The sequence below is a fragment of the Erpetoichthys calabaricus genome, chromosome 13 (genome assembly GCF_900747795.2).
Source record: "Erpetoichthys calabaricus chromosome 13, fErpCal1.3, whole genome shotgun sequence".
Lineage (NCBI taxonomy): Eukaryota > Metazoa > Chordata > Cladistia > Polypteriformes > Polypteridae > Erpetoichthys > Erpetoichthys calabaricus.
This window is the reverse complement of record NC_041406.2, coordinates 138,309,627-138,331,008: the sequence shown is the minus strand read 5'-3', so window position 1 is coordinate 138,331,008 and position 21,382 is coordinate 138,309,627. Positions and strand designations below refer to the sequence as shown.

Below are 21,382 nucleotides of genomic sequence, written 5' to 3'. Positions count from 1 at the left end.
CAGAATTAAAAAAAAAATACACAGACTGAAGAAAAAATGTTAGTCCTGCACAAGGGGTTTACTTCATTAGGCAAACATACAATGCCTATTTGTGTATACAGCACTTCAAAATATTTGCATGTGGTCTTGGGATTTTTTTTTTTTTTGGAAAGCAAATCAATGAGTCCCACTACGTCACATCAAATACAGGAGACGGCTCTGGACATATTAGTACAACTACTAATTCAAAGGATCAAGGATAAATAAAATGCAATTGACAAGTATTATTTACACACACCGATTCATGGATTTCCTGTACCTCTAAATTTCGCATTAAGTACAATAGTGCAATTTAATTTTCTTCATACAAAAAGTAGTCTTGATTTCAGATCATAGATGTCTGCAGTAACCAACACTACATGGAGAGTATACACTGATCAGCCATAACATTAAAAACACTGAGAGGTGAATGAATAATAATGGCGCCTGTCAAGCAGTGGGATATATTAGGAAGCAAGTGAACCGTCAGTTCTTGAAGGTGAGGTGTTGGAAGCAGGAAAAATGGGCAAGCATAAGGATCTGAGCGTCTTTGACAAGGGCCAAATTGTGGTGGCTAGATGACCGGGTCAGGGCATCTCCGATATGGCAGGTCTTGTAAGATGTTCGCAATATGCAGTGGTTAGTCATGGGCAGCCAAGGCTTATTGATGCATGTGGGGTGTGGGGACAAGGGTGGCCCATCTGGTCCAATCCCAAAGAAGAGCTACTATAGCACAAATTGCTAAGAAACTGAATGCTGGCCACAGACCAGTCAGAGTGCCCATTCTGACCACCGGCCACCACTGAAAGCACCTACAATGGGCATGTGAGCATTGAAACTGGACCATGAAGCAATGGAAGAAGATGGCCTGGTCTGATGAATCAAGTTTTCTTTTAGATCATGTGGATGGCCAGGTGTGTGGCAGCAGAATGCACTATGGGTAGAAGGCAAGTCAGTGGAGGCAGTTTGATGCTCTGTCGGGAATCCTTGGGTCCCGGCACTCATGTGGATGTTACTTTGACACGTACCGCCTATCTAAAGATCGTTGCAGACCACACACACCTGTTCCTGGCAATGGTACAATGGTATTCCCTGATGGCAGTGGCTTCTTTCAGCAGGACAACACGCCCTGCCATGCTGCAAAAATTGATCAGCAATGGGTTGAGGATCATGACCAAGAGTTCAACGTGTTAACTTGACCTCCAGATTTCCCATATCTCTGTTGGACGTGCTTTAAAAACAAATCTGATCTGTGGAGGCCCCACGTCGCAACTCAGAAGGCTTAAAGGATCCGCTGCTAACATTTTGGCGTCAGATACCACAGGGTCTTGTGGAGTCCATGCCTGGAGGAGTCATAGCTGTTCTGACAGCACAAGGGGGTCCTAAACAATACCAGGTGGGTGTTTTTAATGTTGTGGCAGATCGGTGTGTGTGTGTTTACTATTTAGAGTATGAAAAGTCTGCTACTTAAGTGGATATCTAGTATAAAGAATTTAGACAAAACTGTCTCTTATGTGTTTGTGTTTCCACATCAGACATCAGACAAGTTAAGGTATATTACTTGGAATAAAGTTATATTTTTTCAATATAAAAATATGAAATGAAATGCTTTTCCTCCTACTATTACTCAATTAGGGTACCTGCGGTAACAACCCATCAGACATCACTGCTTATTAACAAAATAATGACTCGCACGACGTGGCCAGCACCCATCTTACCTTGCACAACTAGAAGAATATAATAAACAAAATAGGGCTTTGCTGTGGCAACATAACAGGAGACCACTGTAATTTTTTTTAATGGTCACACCATTGCCTTCGAGAGCAGAAATCTACTTTTCAGCTTCAATAACAAAAAGGATACAACTATGCAAATCCAGTTGAAGAGCAACATGAACATGTAGTCCGCTGGCCTTCCATCAAAAGCACCTGAATGAAAAGATATAGATTTAATTATTATACAGCAGAATTGTTCTAGTCTTAGTTACATGATTTAAGAAAAACTCTGTATTAAAAGGACAGGCTCATACCTGTTTCTAATCTCGAAGAGTACTGATAAAGGAAATAGAGATTAACCAAATAAAGAAATCCTGTTCCAGGGCCTACTGGAAAGTACAGTGTTGAAGAGATTGGCCGCCAGATCTGTAAAAATAAGACAACACAGCTAAACAATTACTGCTGACCAAGCCATATATAGTAATTCAAATTATTATAGCATATGACAAAACAAAATGAAAATGGGTTTCATAAAATAAAATACAAGAGCACTATGAATGCAGCTATATTGGTCTCTAATAATGTCAGTAATGGGTAATAATAGTAATAATAATAATAATAATAATAATAGGTGAAAAAGTTTCTAATCCTTTTATTTTGACATCCACCCATCGACTTAACTGATAATCGACCAATTGAACGGTCATTTTAACCCCTTCTGCAATTCTGTCATATGTCACGTTTCATATACATATGAATACATATGACAAACTATGGTCCCACTGTAAAGTGTGAGAGTCTGTGTGTGTGTGTGTGTAAGTGTGTGTATGTTCATCCATATTCAAAATCATTTTATTCTGTTCACAGTCTCGGTTAAACCCGATTGCAACAAATACAATAATATCACAGGTGTAATACAGTCACACTCCATTTCAGTCACACTGGGGTATCTTACAAGTTTCCAATTAAGTTCAAAAGCACATTTTAGGACTGGGAGGAGAAACTGAAGTAATTTTGGGAACCCCACAGGGGCACAGCGAGACCACACAGGCCCTTCAGGGAAATCAGCTCAAGCCTAAATGCTATGATTTGAGCATTGAGGGTGTTTATGGGTTAAGGTGAATAAGCCGGTTAGGCAGAAACCTCGTTTGTTAACAATCGGCGTTTACATCCACAAGTAATCTTCTGGAGTTCCCCTTTGGCAAAATAAAATGCGCACGTCATCATTAAACGTCATCATCATCATCCACCATAAACACCAAAATAAGCATGATGTCCGTGATAATTTTCTTGAATTTTGTAAATCTGTTTTAGTCAATTGACGCTTGCTCTATTGGTTTCTGTCATCGGACTGCACACAGCACACTCTTTTCTGCTTGGATGTGCACTGAGCCCTGCAAAGGCCTGGCATACCAGTATGTGTGCTTCTTGCCTTATACCCAGTGCTGCTGGAATAATAACAATGCAAGTATTTTTATCTTAGTAAGATGTGCGTTACGTTACTCGTTACTTTAAACAGTAATCTGACTAGATAACGTATTACTTGTAACGTTTTACCATACTGCTCTCAAGATTGTGTGGCGGAGTTTAACACTGTACGTTCAGCTTATCAACATTAATTTAGCAATTTCTGAAATAATGACACGGTTAATTTCAGCCAGGAGAATAAATAATGCGATTGCCTGAACATTTGCCCCTGGAGATGTATTTTATGGACTCTTTTACTAGAGGCTGCTGAAAGTGTGCGCATGAACTAAACACATGCGCAGACAACAAAATCCTATTATGGATTTAAATGGCCACATAGATTAAAACCTGGAGAGATCTACCTCAGATAATCGGGTTTCACAGAAGCCAATAACCCAATAATCCAATTTCTCTATTTGGTATAAGAGTTGACATGGCATTTTAGAAATCAGGTTACTGTGAATAACCGGGTTATTGAAGCGCATGTAAACGCGTCAATTGGTACTTGACTTATGAACAGACAATGAGCCTCTTGATTCAACAATCTTTGACTAGGCCAAATAACAGATGCATGATTTTGCACTTGGTTGCTTGTGTCATTTTTCAAGTTAGACTTTCATTTTACAAATGATTAGCAGAAGCAAAGAATAATTTCACCGTACTCTACATGTTACGTTCAACGATCAAAGGAAGCCTTTGTTAAGGTCTTGTTACACAAGAGTAAATGCATAACAGATGCATTCTTGCAGTACCCTAAACTAAAGTGTTTCCCATTCTTGATTTGGGACTCATCTCTCTATTATAATAAAAAGAAATCTTGGGACGAGACGTGACTTTTTGGAAGGAAGTCCCGTGAGACGGAGATGAGATTCTTTCAAGTCACACCCTACTTACAACTATTTTCAAAGAAGACCACGGTCATCAGGTGCATTCAGGCACTTAACCTGGACAGACGCCAATCCATTAAAGGGCTTCCTTATGAACGCACACACATACACACGCTTACTTACGAAGATCCGGTTTAGAATCACCCATTCATCTAAATATGGCACAGAGAAACGAAGTCAAATTAATTAACGTGAAAAGTGTCTATCAATTACACAGCAAATTGGTTAAATGCATATTGATAGACTCTGCTGAAACAGTTGGTGGTGATGATGTGGAAGATGAAAACATCAACTTACAATATCTTGAAGAATATCTATAACCGTTAACACCGTCTGGTCTTCCACCAACCAAATTAATGTTGAAAGAAGGACGTATCGTAATGTTATTGTGTAACTGATGTCTGAGTGATGGACTATGCAATAGGACAAGATTAGTTGTATTAAAAATTGGTCAAACAATTCTAACAGGTAAAATTTTAACAGGCAATAAGAAATGTAATGTAGTACATCTTCCACGAATAACGTTAGACACAAAAGGAGATCTTGATATGCCATTCATTTTAAAACGTTTACAGTTTCCCGTTAGAATACCTTTTTCTATGACAATTAACAATTGACAGGGATAAACATTTGAAAAAGTCGATTTAAATAGATAGAAAGAAACAAAATTCACTCATGAGCAGTTATATGTTGTGTTGTCACAATGAAAGTCCAAACATGGAATCAAAATTCAATGCGATCTTGAAGAAAAGTTCATTAAAAATATTGTTTTAACTGAAGTTTTAAAGTAAAAGTGAAAATAATGTATATGTAACAATTCCCATGAAAATAACAATCTCTTTAAAATTGTATATCTGGTTAACCAAACTCGGGGGTTGGCGAGCAAAGCCCCCTAGTAATGTAAGAAAATAATGTGTCTCATGGCAAGATTACCCAGCAAAGCTGCCTCAGGCAGAGACACATATACTCTGAGACCAAGAAGTGTTTACATATCAAATTTTATGTAAATCAGTTGAGCCGTTTGAGCGATGCCCATACATAAGGATAAAAATGTCGGTCTTTATTTCCATAGATTTGATAAAGAATTAGTGGATAAATGGACCTTAAAGGCTTTATTTAGCATAAGCCTGCAGCATTACATTTAGCCTTCAGTTTTTTATTTTCGCAGCCTCCAGCTCCACTTGCATAAAGAAATGATGACAATCTCTTGTATATAAGCTGGGCACCGTTGATGCTGTGTTTCATAAATGAAATGCCCAAATGCACCAAAGCACACAGCATGTTAGTGACCCGTGGTGTACGTCAGAGACTGTCATGTTTGTGATTCTCCAGCTGGGTCGCAACGTGCTGCATGATGAATATCACATACTGTATCTAAAAATGTCACTGTACGTGTGACTACAATTGACGTTATAAACCGGTCTGGCTAACCCAAATAAAAATACACAAACTGAATATGCTTCTTGCATTGTATGGCCGCAGCTCTTCTAGTCATCTAGAGCAGTGTTTCCCAAACTCAGTCCTGGGGGCTCAATGTACCTGCAGGTTTTTGTTCCAAGCGGATTCCTAATCAGTGACAACACCTGATAGCACTGATCTCATTTAATTAGCTGGGATTATTTTTCTTTTATTCTACATTCAGAAAAGCACAGCAGTGTGAGTTTTACATTTATAACACATTTAGAATTATTTCTGCTTTTGCTAGAGATTTAAAAGCTTAACTCTCTTTTGCTGATTTCGTTCTATTTCACCCTTTCTTTGTGCAGTTTTCCCCCTTCGTTGTATCTTAATAATGACAATTAAAAATGAGCAGAGCAGACATCCAGGCAAACAACACTAAATAATCAAAGGCTGCAACTACTTTAGCGTCAGACCCACTAATCTATATATATATATATAAAATCCCTATGTGCGTCCAGGTGTCCGTGTGTGGGTGTCTTTTGGTGAAGTGTGCATGCGCGGGGCACGGTGAGATGCGCGATATTACTGTCAGAGAAAGTTAAAGGCGTTTTACGGAAATACAACCCAGTATTACTGCGAGAGGAAATTAAAAGGTACACAATACAGTGACGCATATTACAGCCACATACAAGCCAGTATTACTGTCAGAGGAGATTAAAGGCATATTACCGACGCGTATGCCTGTATTACCGCCAGAGAAAATTAAAGCTATATTACGGACGTACAAGCCAGCGGACGTACAAGACGGTATCCTTCAATAAGGGTGCGCACAAAAATGCAAGCCTCAAAAGGGCGACCTCAATTGGGCGCAGCGAATAAAGGCGCGCGTAAATAAAGATCTGCACCATTGTTGCTCTTCACATATTCCAGAGCCATTTGAACTAAATTATCTACGAACGCCTTTATTCGCCGCGCTCAATTGAGGTCGCCCTTTTGAAGCTCGCCTTTTTGTGCGCGCCCTTATTGAATAGAGCCGTACAAGACAGTATTACTGTCACAGAAAATTAAAGACACACAATACACGGCGGCAGCCCACGAAGAATGGTCGGCTCAGCAAGTAAACATCAACAAAAGAAAGGCTGAAAGAAAGAAAAATACGACCGACAAAAAGAATGAGGTCAAAGTCCCTTGCCATTTAATATAGACTGTTCCTACTAATGTTTATGCACTACTGTTCTAGCACCCGTTATTGTAACGGGCTAAATGACTAGTTAGTAAATAATGGATTAATTAAACAATTACAACACCTAGAAAAGTAAAATGAAAATCAAGATCAAAATGTTGCTAAAAAGTAAAAAAAAAAAACATTATTTCCATATAATTGCTTAGTACATTTTAATAATTTAAAAAAAAACCAAAAAACTCAGTTTCCTAATTTCTATATTGTTCCCAAAACACAGATTCTGGGAAATAACACATCACTTAATTAGCCCAGGAGTCCAATTAAAAACAGAAGCTGCTTGGAACAAAAACCTGCAGCCACAGTGGGCCCCGAGGACCGAGACTGGGAAGTACTGGTCTAGAGAGCAGGGGTTACCAAGTCCGGTCCTGGAGGACCACCGTGGCTCCAGGTTTTCATTCTAACCCTTTTTTTTTTTATTGAGTGCCTCGTTTGTGCTGCTAATTAACTTCTTGTGAATTCATGTTAATTGACTTGCTTTTTTTTTAAGATTTGTTCCCCTGAATTTCTTCATTTCTTTTCTTAAATGGCACCCAAACAGAAATGAAATGTGAAGTGAGGGAGCCAACAGAAGACCAACTAAGTCAGGGCCTCAAACTCCAACCAATTTCACTCCAACCAGTTGCTTAATGAGGCACAGAGTCTCGTCGTTAATTAAACTCGTTCTTTAATTCCGTGGCTTGTTGTTGCTCTCATGGTTCATTAGCAGACATTTCCAAAATTGTTGATTTTCTCTTTCCAAGAACACTGGGGACCTGAGCAGATCAAAATTCCTGAGACCTTCATCTTTCTTTATTTTCAGATATGGTGTGATGGACACCAGTTGCTTTGGTTCATTTTGTACCTCATTATTGCTTGGCAGCTAATTTAGGAAAAAGAAACAATTAAGGGGGCGGAGTCAAGAGCAAATCATTTAAAATGAGTTCAAAAGAAGTTAATTAACAGCAAAAACAGGTCACTCATTCAGAAAAGGCTTGGAATTAAAACCTGCAGCCACAGTGGTCTTCGAGGACTGCAGCTGGCGACCCTTGATCTAGAGGTATTAGACTAAACCACAGTATCCACGGCTGATACGTTCTAAGGCCCAACGTTGATGCCTGAAACGACGGCTAGTGGCGAACCCTATATATAAACTGATTTCCATTTACATACTGTAGATGCCACATGGACTGGATGGGCATCCCAGCCAGAAGTGGGGATGGTTCCTTACCCGGACGGGATGCTCCTAACAGGCAGATGGGCATCCCAGCTGGGGAGAAGAAAGGGATCAGACCCAGAAAGAAGGACCAGAAGTGATGGACGGACAACCCACTGAAAAGGAAAGATGCCACTGGGGGCTTTTTTCTCCCCCCAGCACACTAGATGGCAGCAGCCCCAGATATCCATGCCCAGTTGGATGCTTAGTCTGGCAGGGCAGCCCTGCTGGGGTCACTGGGTGCCGCGAGAGTGCGCTGTAGGAAGACAAGCTCCCTGTTATAATGGACTTCCATGTGACCCAGAAGTGCTTCCATCAGGCAATCGCCCTGGCACCGGAAGTACTGTAATAAAAGGGACCACACTCCCTTATCTAGGCGACTCGGAGCTGGGAGGAAGGCAGGCAACACTTGACTGGAGGAGGGCAATGTGGTGGTGAGAGAATTCAGGAGAGAAAGAGAAAACAGGTTTATTTTGTGCTTGTGATACTTGGTGGAGGTGAATTGAATAAACCTTCTATTATCTGAACCCAGGATTCTTGGTGTATTCGTGTTTGGGGCTCGTGGATGCCCTGGTATCCTTCATAATACATACCTATGATAAAGATTAATTGATTAACTGCACACAATAAGACATTACCAATGTTAAATAATAATAAAATACATTATTATACTTGTGCGCTCTCATGACTAAATGTGATTCTGATGTTTTAGCTTAACCCTCAAGAGATGATGGAGCAATGAAAAATATCTTCTACACACGTACACTTTAAAACACATTTTTACATGTATTTCTTAAAAAACACATCTTAGTCTATTGCAGGTACTCCCCGGCTCCTCCATTCTCAGTTCTTTTCACTCATGAGAAGCACCTCACAGTTTCTCTTGGTCTTTGAAGAACTACCAGCACCACTACATGGACTTTTAGCACTTTGGAGCCATTATTAAGCAAAATTCAGGGTTATTTTCATGTTTAACCGACAAATGCGCGCTGACAAAATCACGACGTCAAAATCGCGCCGACAAGTGCGTGATAATTAGTAATAATAATAAATTTTATTTATATAGCGCCTTTCCCATGTTCAAGGCACTTACAGAATATAATAAAGAACGGCAGCGTATACAGTATATAGCATTGTACAAACCAGATAAATAAATAAAGAAGATTAAAGACAGTGAACTCTGAAAAAAAAAAAAAAAAGTAGTAGTATAAGCGCATAAAAAGTTCTACTTAAATATGGTTTGTAAAACTTAATTTAGATGTCAATATTATGAGATATGAGAAATAAAACATTTTGCTATATATTACGATACCTGGCTACATATTAGTGGGTCAGCACAGTCAATAGGCTTTCCACAGCTTGTTGATACAGAGTTTTTGATTTTCGCGATTTTGTCGGCGCGCATTTTTATCGAAAATCAGTTCGCGGTTTTGTCGGGTCACAATTTTCATAATAGCACCGCCTTACCTCAGTAATGATTGCGGACAGTGAGAACCTTAGAGGCTAAAGGCCGGTTTATATTCTACTTGACACATCAGTGCGGAAAAAATTACATCAGGCACGGAGGTTTCCGTGTGCTGGGTTTTCGCCACGGAATCGTTAGATTTCTGGAATTCTCCATTTAGTATTTTCAGCCCAATGTGAACCATGAATCACTGAAACTGTGGATGCAGGAGTTTGTGCTGTAGTGGGGTTTAAAGTAAGAGGAAGCAGATGGTAAAAATTTCACATTTTCAACTCGATTTTAAATATTCAAAAAAAAAAAAAAACTCCATTACAATGAATCTCTTTACAATGACATTTTCATTATAACAAAGTATTTTTTCGGCCACGTCAGTTTCACGACACGAGTCTATAGAAATCTCGTTACTACGAAATGCATTCAGCAGATACTTTCATTACAACGAAGTGCCCAAAACACCTTGAAATGCCTGAATGAATCATCCGCAGAGCAGTCAGTTCTGTGGTTGCAGCTCACTTGTGCACAACGACCCCTGAACAGAAACATTGTCATTTTTTTTTTCTCCGATTTTTTTTTTTTTTTTTTGCGGTTTTTGTTTTCGGTGGTTTTCAGTGATACCCTTTGCTTATCGCTCGTCAACATTTGAAAAACATCCATTGGAATTGAACTCATAGTCACCCTCCTATAGAAATGGCAGACACGAAAAAACGGTTCACATTAGAAAGAAAAAAAAAAAAAAAAACCATGAAATATTTGCGGCTCTCAATTCCGACAAAAAGAAAAAAGGCGAAATTCCGAATTCACCGGCAACGTCATTGACACTGTCAACTTTCTTGAAGACGTCGAAACAGCCGGTTTCATGTGGTTCAGTGATGCTCGTTCAAAACACATTCCTATTAATGTGCCACTCATCAAGAAAATGTGAGGTTTGTAAACTCTCTTGGGACCTCCGTCAACGGGACAACATGCCGAAGAGAGTCCCGAAATGCGATCACTGTGTCTGTGGAAGACTGTTTATCCGTTGCCAGGGCAACAGCAGGCTCACAGCTGAAGCAAACAGAAAAGATCTCGATGGGTGATGCGAGGAACACTGTAAATGCAGGGCACAGGATTACTTGGCCACTAACCTGGCCATGACCCTGCCCGACTGCTGTGTCTGTGTATAGGAGAGCGGCAGATCACACTACAATAAATAACCGCACTGTTCCTGTTTCAAGCTGAATAAAGCTGGTGTTGCTAAAGTACTGAGACTCAGCCTCGTGCTCTGGGGTGCAAGACAGGGATTTAGAGCGCGACCCCTATCTTTTAGGATTTGCTTTTGTGGCGCTTCACTGCACCGCTGTGAGACTGCGGTTGCCCTGCCCCGGCAACGAATAAACAATCTTCCACAGACACAGAAATTGTGCTTCGGGTCACACTTCAGCGTGACATTTGAGTTGGGTGGGGGGGATCCCAAAAAAGTTCAGAAACCTCACAATATGAAGAAGAAGAAGAAAAGGATGATTCGGCTTCTGATTGATAACTGTGCTGCCCACAACAGGCTTCCACATTTAGAAAATGTTCACATTGAATTCTTCCCACCCAACTGCACAGCAGTGCTTCAGCCATTGGGTTTGGGTATCATTCGCACCTTGGAAATGTATTATCGCAAGGAAATGCTGAGAAATATTCTCGTCAGCATAACTTGTAGACGGGAGGAGGTTAAATTTGACATGAAAGAAGCTATTGAAATGACTGCAAATGCCTGGACGCAAGTTAAAGAAAGCACTATAGCGACAAATACAGAATCTCATTACAACAAAATATTTTTTAGGACCCTGGAACTTCACTGTAACAGAATTTTACCTGTATATTTCATATTCAGATGTGTATATGACTTTCCTAGTGGTAGGATGCCAGAGTTCCCTGAATAAACCCATGAAAACCAGAAGGCCAAACACAGAGGGGGAAATCAAAGCAGTACTCAAGGGCTTTTTGAGCAGCAGGGATTGTTATTCCCTGACTGGCGCACCGGTCATGCTCATTCTGTATCTGGACGCAAGCTTATTTCCTTCTCTCTGTACTACAGGTGCATCTCAATAAATCAGAATATCATCGAAAAGTTCATTTATTTCAGTAATGCAATTCAAAAAGTGAAACTCATATTATATAGATTCAGTACACACGGAGTGATATATTTCAAGCATTTATTTCTTTTCATTTTGCTGATTGTGGCCTACAGGTAATGAAAACCAAAAATTCAGTATCTCAGAAAATTTGAATATTACATAAGACCAATAAAAAAATTATTTTTAATACAGAATTGCCAGCCTACTGAAAAGTCTGTCCATGAAGGCACTCAATCCTTGGTCGGGGCTCCTTTTGCATGAATTACTGCATCAGTACGACGTTGGCATGGAGGCGATCAGCCTGTGGCACTGCTGAGGTGCTATGGAAGCCCAGGATGCATTGATCACGGCCTTCAGCTCGTCTTCATTGCTGGCTCTGGTGTCTCTCATCTTCCTCTTCCTCATAGATTCTCTATGGGGTTTAGGTCAGGTGAGTTTGCTGGCCAGTCAATCCCAGTGATACCCACCGTGGTCATTAAACTAGGTATTGGTACTTTTGGCAGTGTGGGCAGATGCCAAGTCCTGCTGGAAAATTAAATCCACCTCTCCATGCAGCTTGTCAGAAGAGGGGAGCATGAAGTGCTCTAAAATGTTCTGGTAGACGTCTGGCTGCGCTGACTGGATAAAACACAGTGGACCAACACCAGCAGATGATATGGCCCCCCAAATCATCACTGACTGTGGAAACTTCACACTGGACCCTCAAGCAACTTGGATTCTGTGCCTCTCCACTCTTCCTCCCGACTCTGGGACCGTGATTTCCAAATTGACTTTCATCTGAAAAGAGGACTTTGGCCCACTGAGCTGTTAACAGTCCAGTCCGTCTCCTCCTTAGCCCAGGTAAGACGCTTCTGATGTTGTCTCTGGTTGACACAAGGAATGCCGTGACTGTTGTAGCCCACCTCCCAGATACACACATCTGTATGCAGTGGGCTCTTGAAGCACCGACTCCAGGCACATTTCACTCCTTGGGAATCTCCCCCAAATTCTTCCCAATCCTGTCAAGGCTGCGCTTATCCCTGTTGCTTGTGCTCCTTTTTCTGCTGTCACATTGTTTTCCTTCCAATCATTAATATACTTGGATATAGCACTCTGTGGACAGCCAGCGTCTTTAGCAGTGAGCTTTTGCGGCTTCCCCTCCTTGTGGAGTGAGGGTCTCAGTGGCGGTCTTCTGGATGACTGTCAAGTCAGCAGTCTGATGGTGTGGCCTACTGAAGCAGACTGAGAGACCATTTAAAGGCTCAGGACCCCAACGCAGGTGTTTTGGGTTAATTAGCCGAGTGGAGTTGTGACCCCATCAGTCTACAATATTGAACTTTTTCACAATATTCTAATTTTCTGAGATATTGAATTTTGGGTTTTCCTTAGTTATAAGCCATAATCAGCATAATGAAAAGAAATAAACGCTTGAGTGTAATGAATTTATACGAGTTTCACTTTTTGAATTGAATTACTGAAATAAATTAACTTTTCAATGATATTCTAATATATTGAGATGCACCTGTATCTGTGACAAATTAGACATTCAAGTGAGCATGTCCTCCGATCAGGGCTCTGGTTTCATTTTTAATTTTCTTATTTGTACCTACGCATTCTGTGTTTAGTGATTTACTTTCCACTACCTCCTGTAATGCCGTGCCTTTTATTTAGCGCCTGACCTTTTTTCTTTTTTAAAATGATTTGCACTCCAAGAATGCCATCTTAGGATAGGGTTAACGAATATGATTACTTGGGGGACAGTATGATAGGAGTACCGGTGAGCAGCACCCATTTATCATTGGAGATGCGAGTAGAAACCAAAGACACGCACACAGGGTGAAGGTGCAAACGTTACTCAATCAGCGACTGGTCTGGGAATCAAACCATTGCGCCACACTCTGGCAGGCCTCTCTATTACCTAATAAAACACTAGTGTGTGTGTGTGTCTCCAGTCCCTTTGAGCAATCTGATTGGTCAGTTCGGTGTTGGTGACGTGACAAAAGAGGAAGTGCAAATGTGAGACGCACAAAGAGGAGTAAAGGCATTGGAGGCATGCGGAGAGAGTCGCCTTCAGAGATGGGAAGTAGAAAACTGGACAGGAGGTGAGAAAGTCACCTTGAAAATAACGAGAGAGCTGGAGTAGTGGGCTGTACGGGAATGCACTCGAGAGACGGAGCACCAGTGAAGAGAGGTTCAGGCACACTGAACATTGAGGAAAGGCACTGAAAGTACACAAAGAAGAGCAAGAAATAGCAAATATTTTGGAATTATTCTATTCATGTCTTCAACAGGCGGTGTGGCTAGTTTTACATAATATTGATAACGTAATTTACAGGCTTTGAGTAAATGAACAGTTAGCACAATCTGATTGTATTACAGACATCCGTCCATACTTGCAAATGCACATTCTAAATATTACATATGATTGTGTGTTTATATATGTATATATATTGCATGCTAAGTATATTATTTATTGCTTTGATTTTTCAACTGTTTCAAGAAGACATGCATGTGTACTGTAAATTTCACTGTACTATGTACACATGACAATAAACTTGACAAACATCCTCTGCCTACACACAAGTCTGTATTTAATTTTTTGATGATGCCAAAGTATTGGCAGTTCTGAACTGTATTATTTTTCCTCTACTTGATGTGATATGGATGTCACAGGGGTGCAGCGATGATCATCCCGAGTTTTAAGTTATTGCTTGCGCTAGTATGCTTTGGGTGAAGACACAAATGTTAGGCTAACCGGTGACCCCAAATGGATGAGTATGAATAAGTGTCAGTGTTTCTGAACTGTTCTGAACTGCAAATTAAGTCAAGGAGGCCAAATTACAGAAAAGAATGGGGTTTCATTATTATAGAAAAATACCACACAGATGTGATCATGGATTGGATAAAATAGATATGTGATAACAATGAAGCTAGAGGAGAAAACAATGAGTACCCAAAGCAGACTTTCAAGAGATAGACCCCATGTGCCTTCCTTCAAGTGTGTAAGTTGTGGGAAGCAACAATGCTGATCATATTCGTAATCAGCATCCTCAAACTAGCATAAAACAATACTCCACAAGCCTTTATTACCGATCCCCATTTTTTTTAAAAATGTAGTGAAAAGGAGTAACTTTGATCTCGTGTACTCCATTACAGGTTGAACCCCTTGGGTCCACTTTATATGGCATGTGTAACTGCAAGCCCTACAGATTATTTTTGCAGACACTTACAGGTTTACTCTTTATTTATTATAAGGGTGTAATTTCCTGCACAAAATCTGGTCCGCAAGTGGCCCAAAAATGAGGGCTTTTCGGGTGAAAAAATACGGGGAAACACACAAACAGAGACGTCTTGTACGAGTAGACATCTAATGGTATATGTTATTTGCGGGTTTTCTCGTACGTAGCGGACAAAAATACTGAACTGATCTCAAAGTAATTCTGACGAAGACAATGCATTTATTTTCCACCTGCAGAAGAACGCTTTGAATACCGGAAATTACGTTAAATTATTCCTGGAGGAGGGACTAAACGGCCTAATCCTTTCCTCGTATTGGCCAAGCCACATTTCAGTCTTAAGACACACCCCCTATCTACTATCAACACGCTATACCCACTTACACGGCCTACTACGAGAAAAGCCTACACCGTATAAATATTTTTGTCATTTATATGAGCCACTGATTTCTACCAAATATTTCAGTTGATAGGCGGTACTACGGATGACAAACATGAAAGATTTATCTACAGTGCATGCTGTTAACAACATACCACTATTAATCATACTTGAAATCCCCCGCCCTTTACAAATAATGTAAAGACACTACAAAAAAAAGCCCCAACGAGGATTAATAAAGTATATTTAAATAACAAAAATCGTGAAAACATCTGAACAGATCTCAGGTTTTTACACGGTCAGCAAGTGAACAGAGGTGCCCAAGCCGTCACGCCCCTTACCTGAAATCTGTAAAGAAAGTTATCCGGCCATAATACCAGATTCACCGGACTGATCAGTCCAAGTTTTCCAATCAGAGGAACAATAATTGACCCAGCAAACCAGTATCGAGTGATGAACGGGATGCTCTTAAACCAATCGCCAATATCTGACATCTTCACTGTAAAAGTGTCACTCGTAGATTTTCCTTTGCAGTTTTGTCAGCTTCCAAAGACGAGCACAATCCAAAGTTACCTCACCAATTGCGAACTCTTCTCTTTAACAACTCGTTGTTCTAACCTCCATGAAATGACTGTATTGTAACGTGAAAGTGAGTTGCCTGACGTGGACGACCCCGACTTGTTTCCTCTGCATACACGCGAACTTCCTCTCTGCTTGTGAGGGGAGGAGGAAAAAAAGAAAAAAGAAAAAAAAAGAAGCGACATTACCTTTAAGAAAAGTCATGCGCGCGACTAGTGGGTGCGGTCAAGGAAACGTCAATGCTTACTATTGGCCTGTGGTTCCCGTGTCCCTCTTATCATTGGGTGATCACTTGTCAATCAACATTCCTCTTTCCAACGGTGAATACACGAAGCTAAGAGTTCATGGTGACGATGCGCTTTTAAAGGATTGTCTTTCGGTTCTAAAAATAGACATAACGACATTTGCAGACTAAATTAAGGTTTAGACTGCAAATCGGGGCAGACGGAAAGCTTGTTTTAGAAGGTATCATGCGTATGCAAGCAGGAACCATGTTAAAAGATACGTTGAATTAACGAGCACTGTAGGAGAACACGAAGTCTCTTTTTGTATATGGTATATCGTTTGTATTGATTGTATTTAGAGAGATTTTTTCCGTTTTGATCAGGTTGTTGTTCCTGTGAAAAAGCTATTCGATTAATTTTACTCTGTTATTAATGGAATTCCGTTGAGGTATGCGGTCTCATCAGCTGATGTAGTGTTGTGAAATAATTACAGATTTATCCGTGTAGTTTTAAGTTATGAATCAGAGGTGTGTGTATGCAAGGCGATTTGTACTCTTGTCTCCCCACCAGCAGTATATATATATATATATATACAGGTGCTGGTCATAAAATTAGAATATCATGATAAAGTTGATTTATTTCAGTAATTCCATTCAAAAAGTGAAACTTGTATATTAGATTCATTCATTACACACAGACTGATGTATTTCAAATGTTTATTTCTTTTAATGTTGATGATTATAACTGACAACTAATGAAAGTCCCAAATTCAGTATCTCGGAAAATTAGAATATCAATTAAAACCAATGCAAAAAAAGGATTTTTACAAATATTGGCCAACTGAAAGGTATGAACATGAAAAGTATGAGCATGTACAGCACTCAATATTTAGTTGGGGCTCCTTTGACCTGGATTACTGCAGCAATGTGGCGTGGCATGGAGTCGATCAGTCTGTGGCACTGCTCAGGTGTTATGAGAGCCCATGTTGCTCTGATAGTGGCCTTCAGCTCTTCTGAATCGTTGGGTCTGGCGTATTGCATCTTCCTCTTCACAATACTCCACAGATTTTCTATGGGGTTAAGGTCAGGCGAGTTTGCTGGCCAATCAAGAACAGGGATACCATGGTCCTTAAACCAGGTACTGGTAGCTTTGGCACTGTGTGCAGGTGCCAGGTCCTGTTGAAAAATGAAATCTGAATCTCCATAAAGTTTGTCAGCAGCAGGAAGCATGAAGTGCTCTAAAACTTCCTGGTAGACGGCTGCGTTGACCTTGGACCTCAGAAAACACAATGGACCAACACCAGCAGATGACATGGCACCCCAAACCATCACTGACTGTGGAAACTTTACACTGGACCTCACGCAACGTGGATTCTGTGCCTCTCCTCTCTTCCTCCAGACTCTGGGACCTTGATTTCCAAAGGAAATGCAAAATTTACTTTCATCAGAGAACATAACTTTGGACCACTCAGCAGCAGTCCATTCCTTTTTGTCTTTAGCCCAGGCGAGATGCTTCTGACGCTGTCTCTTGTTCAAGAGTGGCTTGACACAAGGAATGCGACAGCTGAAGCCCATGTCTTGCATACGTCTGTGTGTGGTGGTTCTTGAAGCACTGACTCCAGCTGCAGTCCACTCTTTGTGAATCTCCCCCACATTTTTGTTTCACAATCCTCTCCAGGGTGTGGTTATCCCTATTGCTTGTACACTTTTTTCTACCACATCTTGTCCTTTCCTTCACCTCTCTATTAATGTGCTTGGACACAGAGCTCTGTGAACAGCCAGCCTCTTTAGGAATGACCTTTTGTGTCTTGCCCTCCTTGTGCAAGGTGTCAATGGTCGTCTTTTGGACAACTGTCAAGTCAGCAGTCTTCACCATGATTGTGTAGCCTACAGAACTAGACTGAGAGACCATTTAAAGGTTTTTGCAGGTGTTTGGAGTTAATTAGCTGATTAGAGTGTGGCACCAGGTGTCTTCAATATTGAACCTTTTCACAATATTCTAATTTTCCGAGATACTGAATTTGGAACTTTCATTAGTTGTCAGTTATAATCATCAACATTAAAAGAAATAAACATTTGAAATACATCAGTCTGTGTGTAATGAATGAATATAATATACAAGTTTCACTTTCTGAATGGAATTACTAAAATAAATCAACTTTGTCATGATATTCTAATTTTATGACCAGCACCTGTATATATATATATATATATATATATATATATATATATATATATAAAAGTTTACTGAACAAAAATAAGTCACTTCTAGATAAATCTTATCAAATAGTGCGTAATGAGACCGAAGAACAGCTGCAATTCTGTTTGGCGTGGATGCCACCAGTTTGTAGATGTAGGCAACATCAAATGTCATCCACTCTTCCTGCACTAAATTCCACACTTCTTCCACTTTGGTTTATTTTGACTTTGGAAATTTATTGTTACAGCATAAATGTTCATACTAAAATACTTAATGGATAAATATTTGTACAAATCTTTTGTCATGAAGAAGATTACGATGGCTTTCAAAGGTACTGAATACTTTTTGCACAAAACTATATATCATTGTTTCTCACAGTCTGAGAGTCCTTCACATGTCTTTTTGCAAACTTCAAGTGGCCCTCCATGTGTCTTCTACTGAAAAGAGATTTTTGTCTGGCCTCTCTGTCATAAAGCCATAGATTAGTAGAGTGTTTCAGTGGTGCCCATCCTTCTGGAGTGACCATTGTGTTCTTGGTCACCACTCTTACCATGGCCTCAGTCCCCCAGCCAACCAACCTCCCATTTACTCAATTTGTCTGGATAGCCAATTCTGGGTAGTTGTTGGCCCAACTCTTTCCAATTAAAAATTCTGAAGGCAGTTTTTTTTGTAGCCTTCCCCATATCTGTGCCTTCATGCCATCCTGTCTATAGGCTCTGCAAGTAATTCCATTGATATCATGTCTTGGATTTTGCCCAACTTTGGGAGCTTCTGCAGACAGGTGTGTGCCTTCCATATTCAGTCCAATTACAGTAACTGAATTGACCTCAGATGGATTCCAAAAACATCATTGATGACCAATAGAATGGGAGGCTTTATACCAAATACATGTTATAGTAGATAGATAGATAGATAGATACTTTATTAATCCCAGGGGGAAATTCACATACTCCAGCAGCAAAAAATATTAAAGAGTAATAAAAAATGCAGATATGTGTATCATTGTGTTATTTAAGTTTTTTTTTATTTTTAATAACTTTACAAGACGTTCTAAAATGCTGCTTTTGCTTTGTCATTCTGTGGGTTTTGAATGTAGTTAGATGAGAAAAAATAAATATAAATTATTTTAGCACAAAGTGAAATAGTGAAAGGTTGGAATATTTTTTTAATCTACTGGAGTTTTGATGTTGACAATTTTATTTTCAAAGGGCAAAAATATTAAATAGGAAGTTACAGTACACCATCTCCATCTGCAAAGGGGGTCACAATTAGCTAAAGAAGGCATGATAAGTGACAGTGACTTTACCATCTGCATCGTTCCATTAAAAGAGGCAAAGCTTTAAGCAAATTGCTCAGTTTTATTTGCAAAGAAAGCTCAAAATACCTCAGAAAGTTGCAAAACCAACCGAATCCCCAAATCCACACACTGTGACCGGCTTACATTATTTTTTTCTTTTCTTCTTTTGTATTACAGTATTAAGGTGGTTGGCCGAGCAACTTAAGGTGCATTACCGCCACCAACTGGACTGGAGTGGGATGCAAAGTATGTAGGAAAAAAAATAACCCCTTCACTTTTAACATTTCTAGATTTACGGAAACAGCCCTGTCAGATGTTAAAAACGTAATACACTGTTATCAATTCGAGAATCCATATTTTTGTACCTTAAAAAGTTACTCAGTTTGTTTCCCTTCTCTGCAGAAAAATGGGTCAAAAGCAGTATCACCACTCTTAACATCAATTTCGCAATTAAAATATTTATGAATAAAAAATGCATACAAAGAGGCATGTTTTTATACGAATAAGTTGATTTAATTGTGAAAAGAAAACACATAAAGCGATTAAACCTCAAATTCGTCCATCTGGAAAACTGCGACTCCGGGGACACACGTGCACGCGGAGTAAAACTACATTACCCATGAAGCCTCGCGCCTAAAGGAACATTTCCGATATCGCCTCTGATTGTTTTCCTTCTTGGATTGACGAGCGTAAACAGTCAATTGCATATCCCTTTTGTTATCATTACAGTTTTTGCCAATGCTCGATAACGTTTTATTTTTTGATAGTCTTGGTTGGCTTGTTGCAATGATGAATGTTAATCCAGCGGCAGGCCTTGATATATCGAACGAACTTGCGGATACCGAAACCGTTTAAATTTCCCGCTGCGTTAGGCGCCGACTTGTGTCTTTCATGCCTTGGAAACCAGCTCAAGCCAGGGATTCGGCTGGAAGTGAAAAACGACCTCGAGTTCATTAAGGATACGGCTGACCGTGGGCCCGGTTTCTTCAGACATGCAGACGACGGACATTGGATCAAAAGAGCACGGCAAGATTTGGCACAGAAAGCCGATACCGTCCCTCAGTGACGGGTAAGTGGAGAGGCGTTCGGGGGGACTTGTGTTACAGTTTGCTACCTCTCGGGGTTTTGACAAGGGCTTCCTAAGGGACGCTGCCGCATTTCGAATGTTCTTTTACGTGTAAAAGTGTTTCATTTGATCCCTAGTTTGGTTCAATGCTGTACACGTTGAGTTGCGTGATGGTAGGCAGTTACTCTAGAAGTTCATTCATTGAACAGATTCCGCCGCTTAACTACATGAGACAAATGGTCTGACAGTGGCAGATCATCCCAGCTCAAGATAACAAACTGCTCAGTTCTTATTCAATTCAAACTTCTGCTAGAAAGCTAGTTTATTATAATAAAGAAAAATGAATTATTTTAAAACCTGCTTCGCTTGATGCCCTTCAGGGTCGCAGAGATTTCAGGCTCCCTTATCCTAGACGCGTCGAGTGAAAGGCACGAACCGACTTAAGGGGGCACCAGTCAATTCCAGGGTCCACACTACCACTGAGGCAGTTTAGAAATGCTGGTTATCCAAATATATGCGTTTTGGTACATGTGGGGGCAGAAAAAAAATCTCTCTCGGGGATGGGGTGACAGGGAAGGGGCAAAGATTTCAAACCCACCTGAGAGGCTACACTGCTAAACAATGCACCATAAAAAAAATAAATACCAATATGGAAAATTAGAAACCATATATTGTTCCTACTTTTCTGTTTTTTTTTTTTTTCTTTTTGTTTTCCCAGTAATGACCCAGAAATAATCCATTCCTAGTTAAGTGGGATTTCTTTGGTTTTGCTTTAGTCTTAATAGAGCAGTCTTGTTTTTACGGTCACTGGTCAGTGTTTAATATCTTGACTTCGACCTCTTCTTTCTGAAAGGAATAAATCAGTGAATTTCTAAAGAGCAGATACCAGTGTGAAATATTAAATTGTTTATTACTGCCTTTATAAGCTTT

General features: G+C 40.1%; 2 protein-coding genes across 2 annotated transcripts in view; one reads left to right on the top strand and one right to left on the bottom strand.

Annotated features, from left to right (window-relative positions):
- The window catches only part of derl1 (derlin 1), a 33,184-nt gene extending 17,365 nt beyond the window's left edge, over window positions 1–15,819 (bottom strand). Inside the window, exons 1-3 of the mRNA XM_028817627.2 lie at window positions 15,429–15,819; window positions 2,048–2,159; window positions 1,882–1,946 (exon numbers count right to left, since the gene is read on the bottom strand). Of these exons, the coding sequence (XP_028673460.1) occupies window positions 1,882–1,946; window positions 2,048–2,159; window positions 15,429–15,581 (330 nt within the window). The 5' untranslated portion in view covers window positions 15,582–15,819. The remainder of the gene's footprint in view (window positions 1–1,881; window positions 1,947–2,047; window positions 2,160–15,428) is intronic.
- Window positions 15,820–19,927: 4,108 nt separating this feature from the next.
- Window positions 19,928–21,382, top strand: part of tbc1d31 (TBC1 domain family, member 31) — a 1,102,325-nt gene continuing 1,100,870 nt past the window's right edge. Inside the window, exon 1 of the mRNA XM_028817629.2 lies at window positions 19,928–20,455. Coding sequence (XP_028673462.2) covers window positions 20,379–20,455 — 77 coding nt within the window. The 5' untranslated portion in view covers window positions 19,928–20,378. The remainder of the gene's footprint in view (window positions 20,456–21,382) is intronic.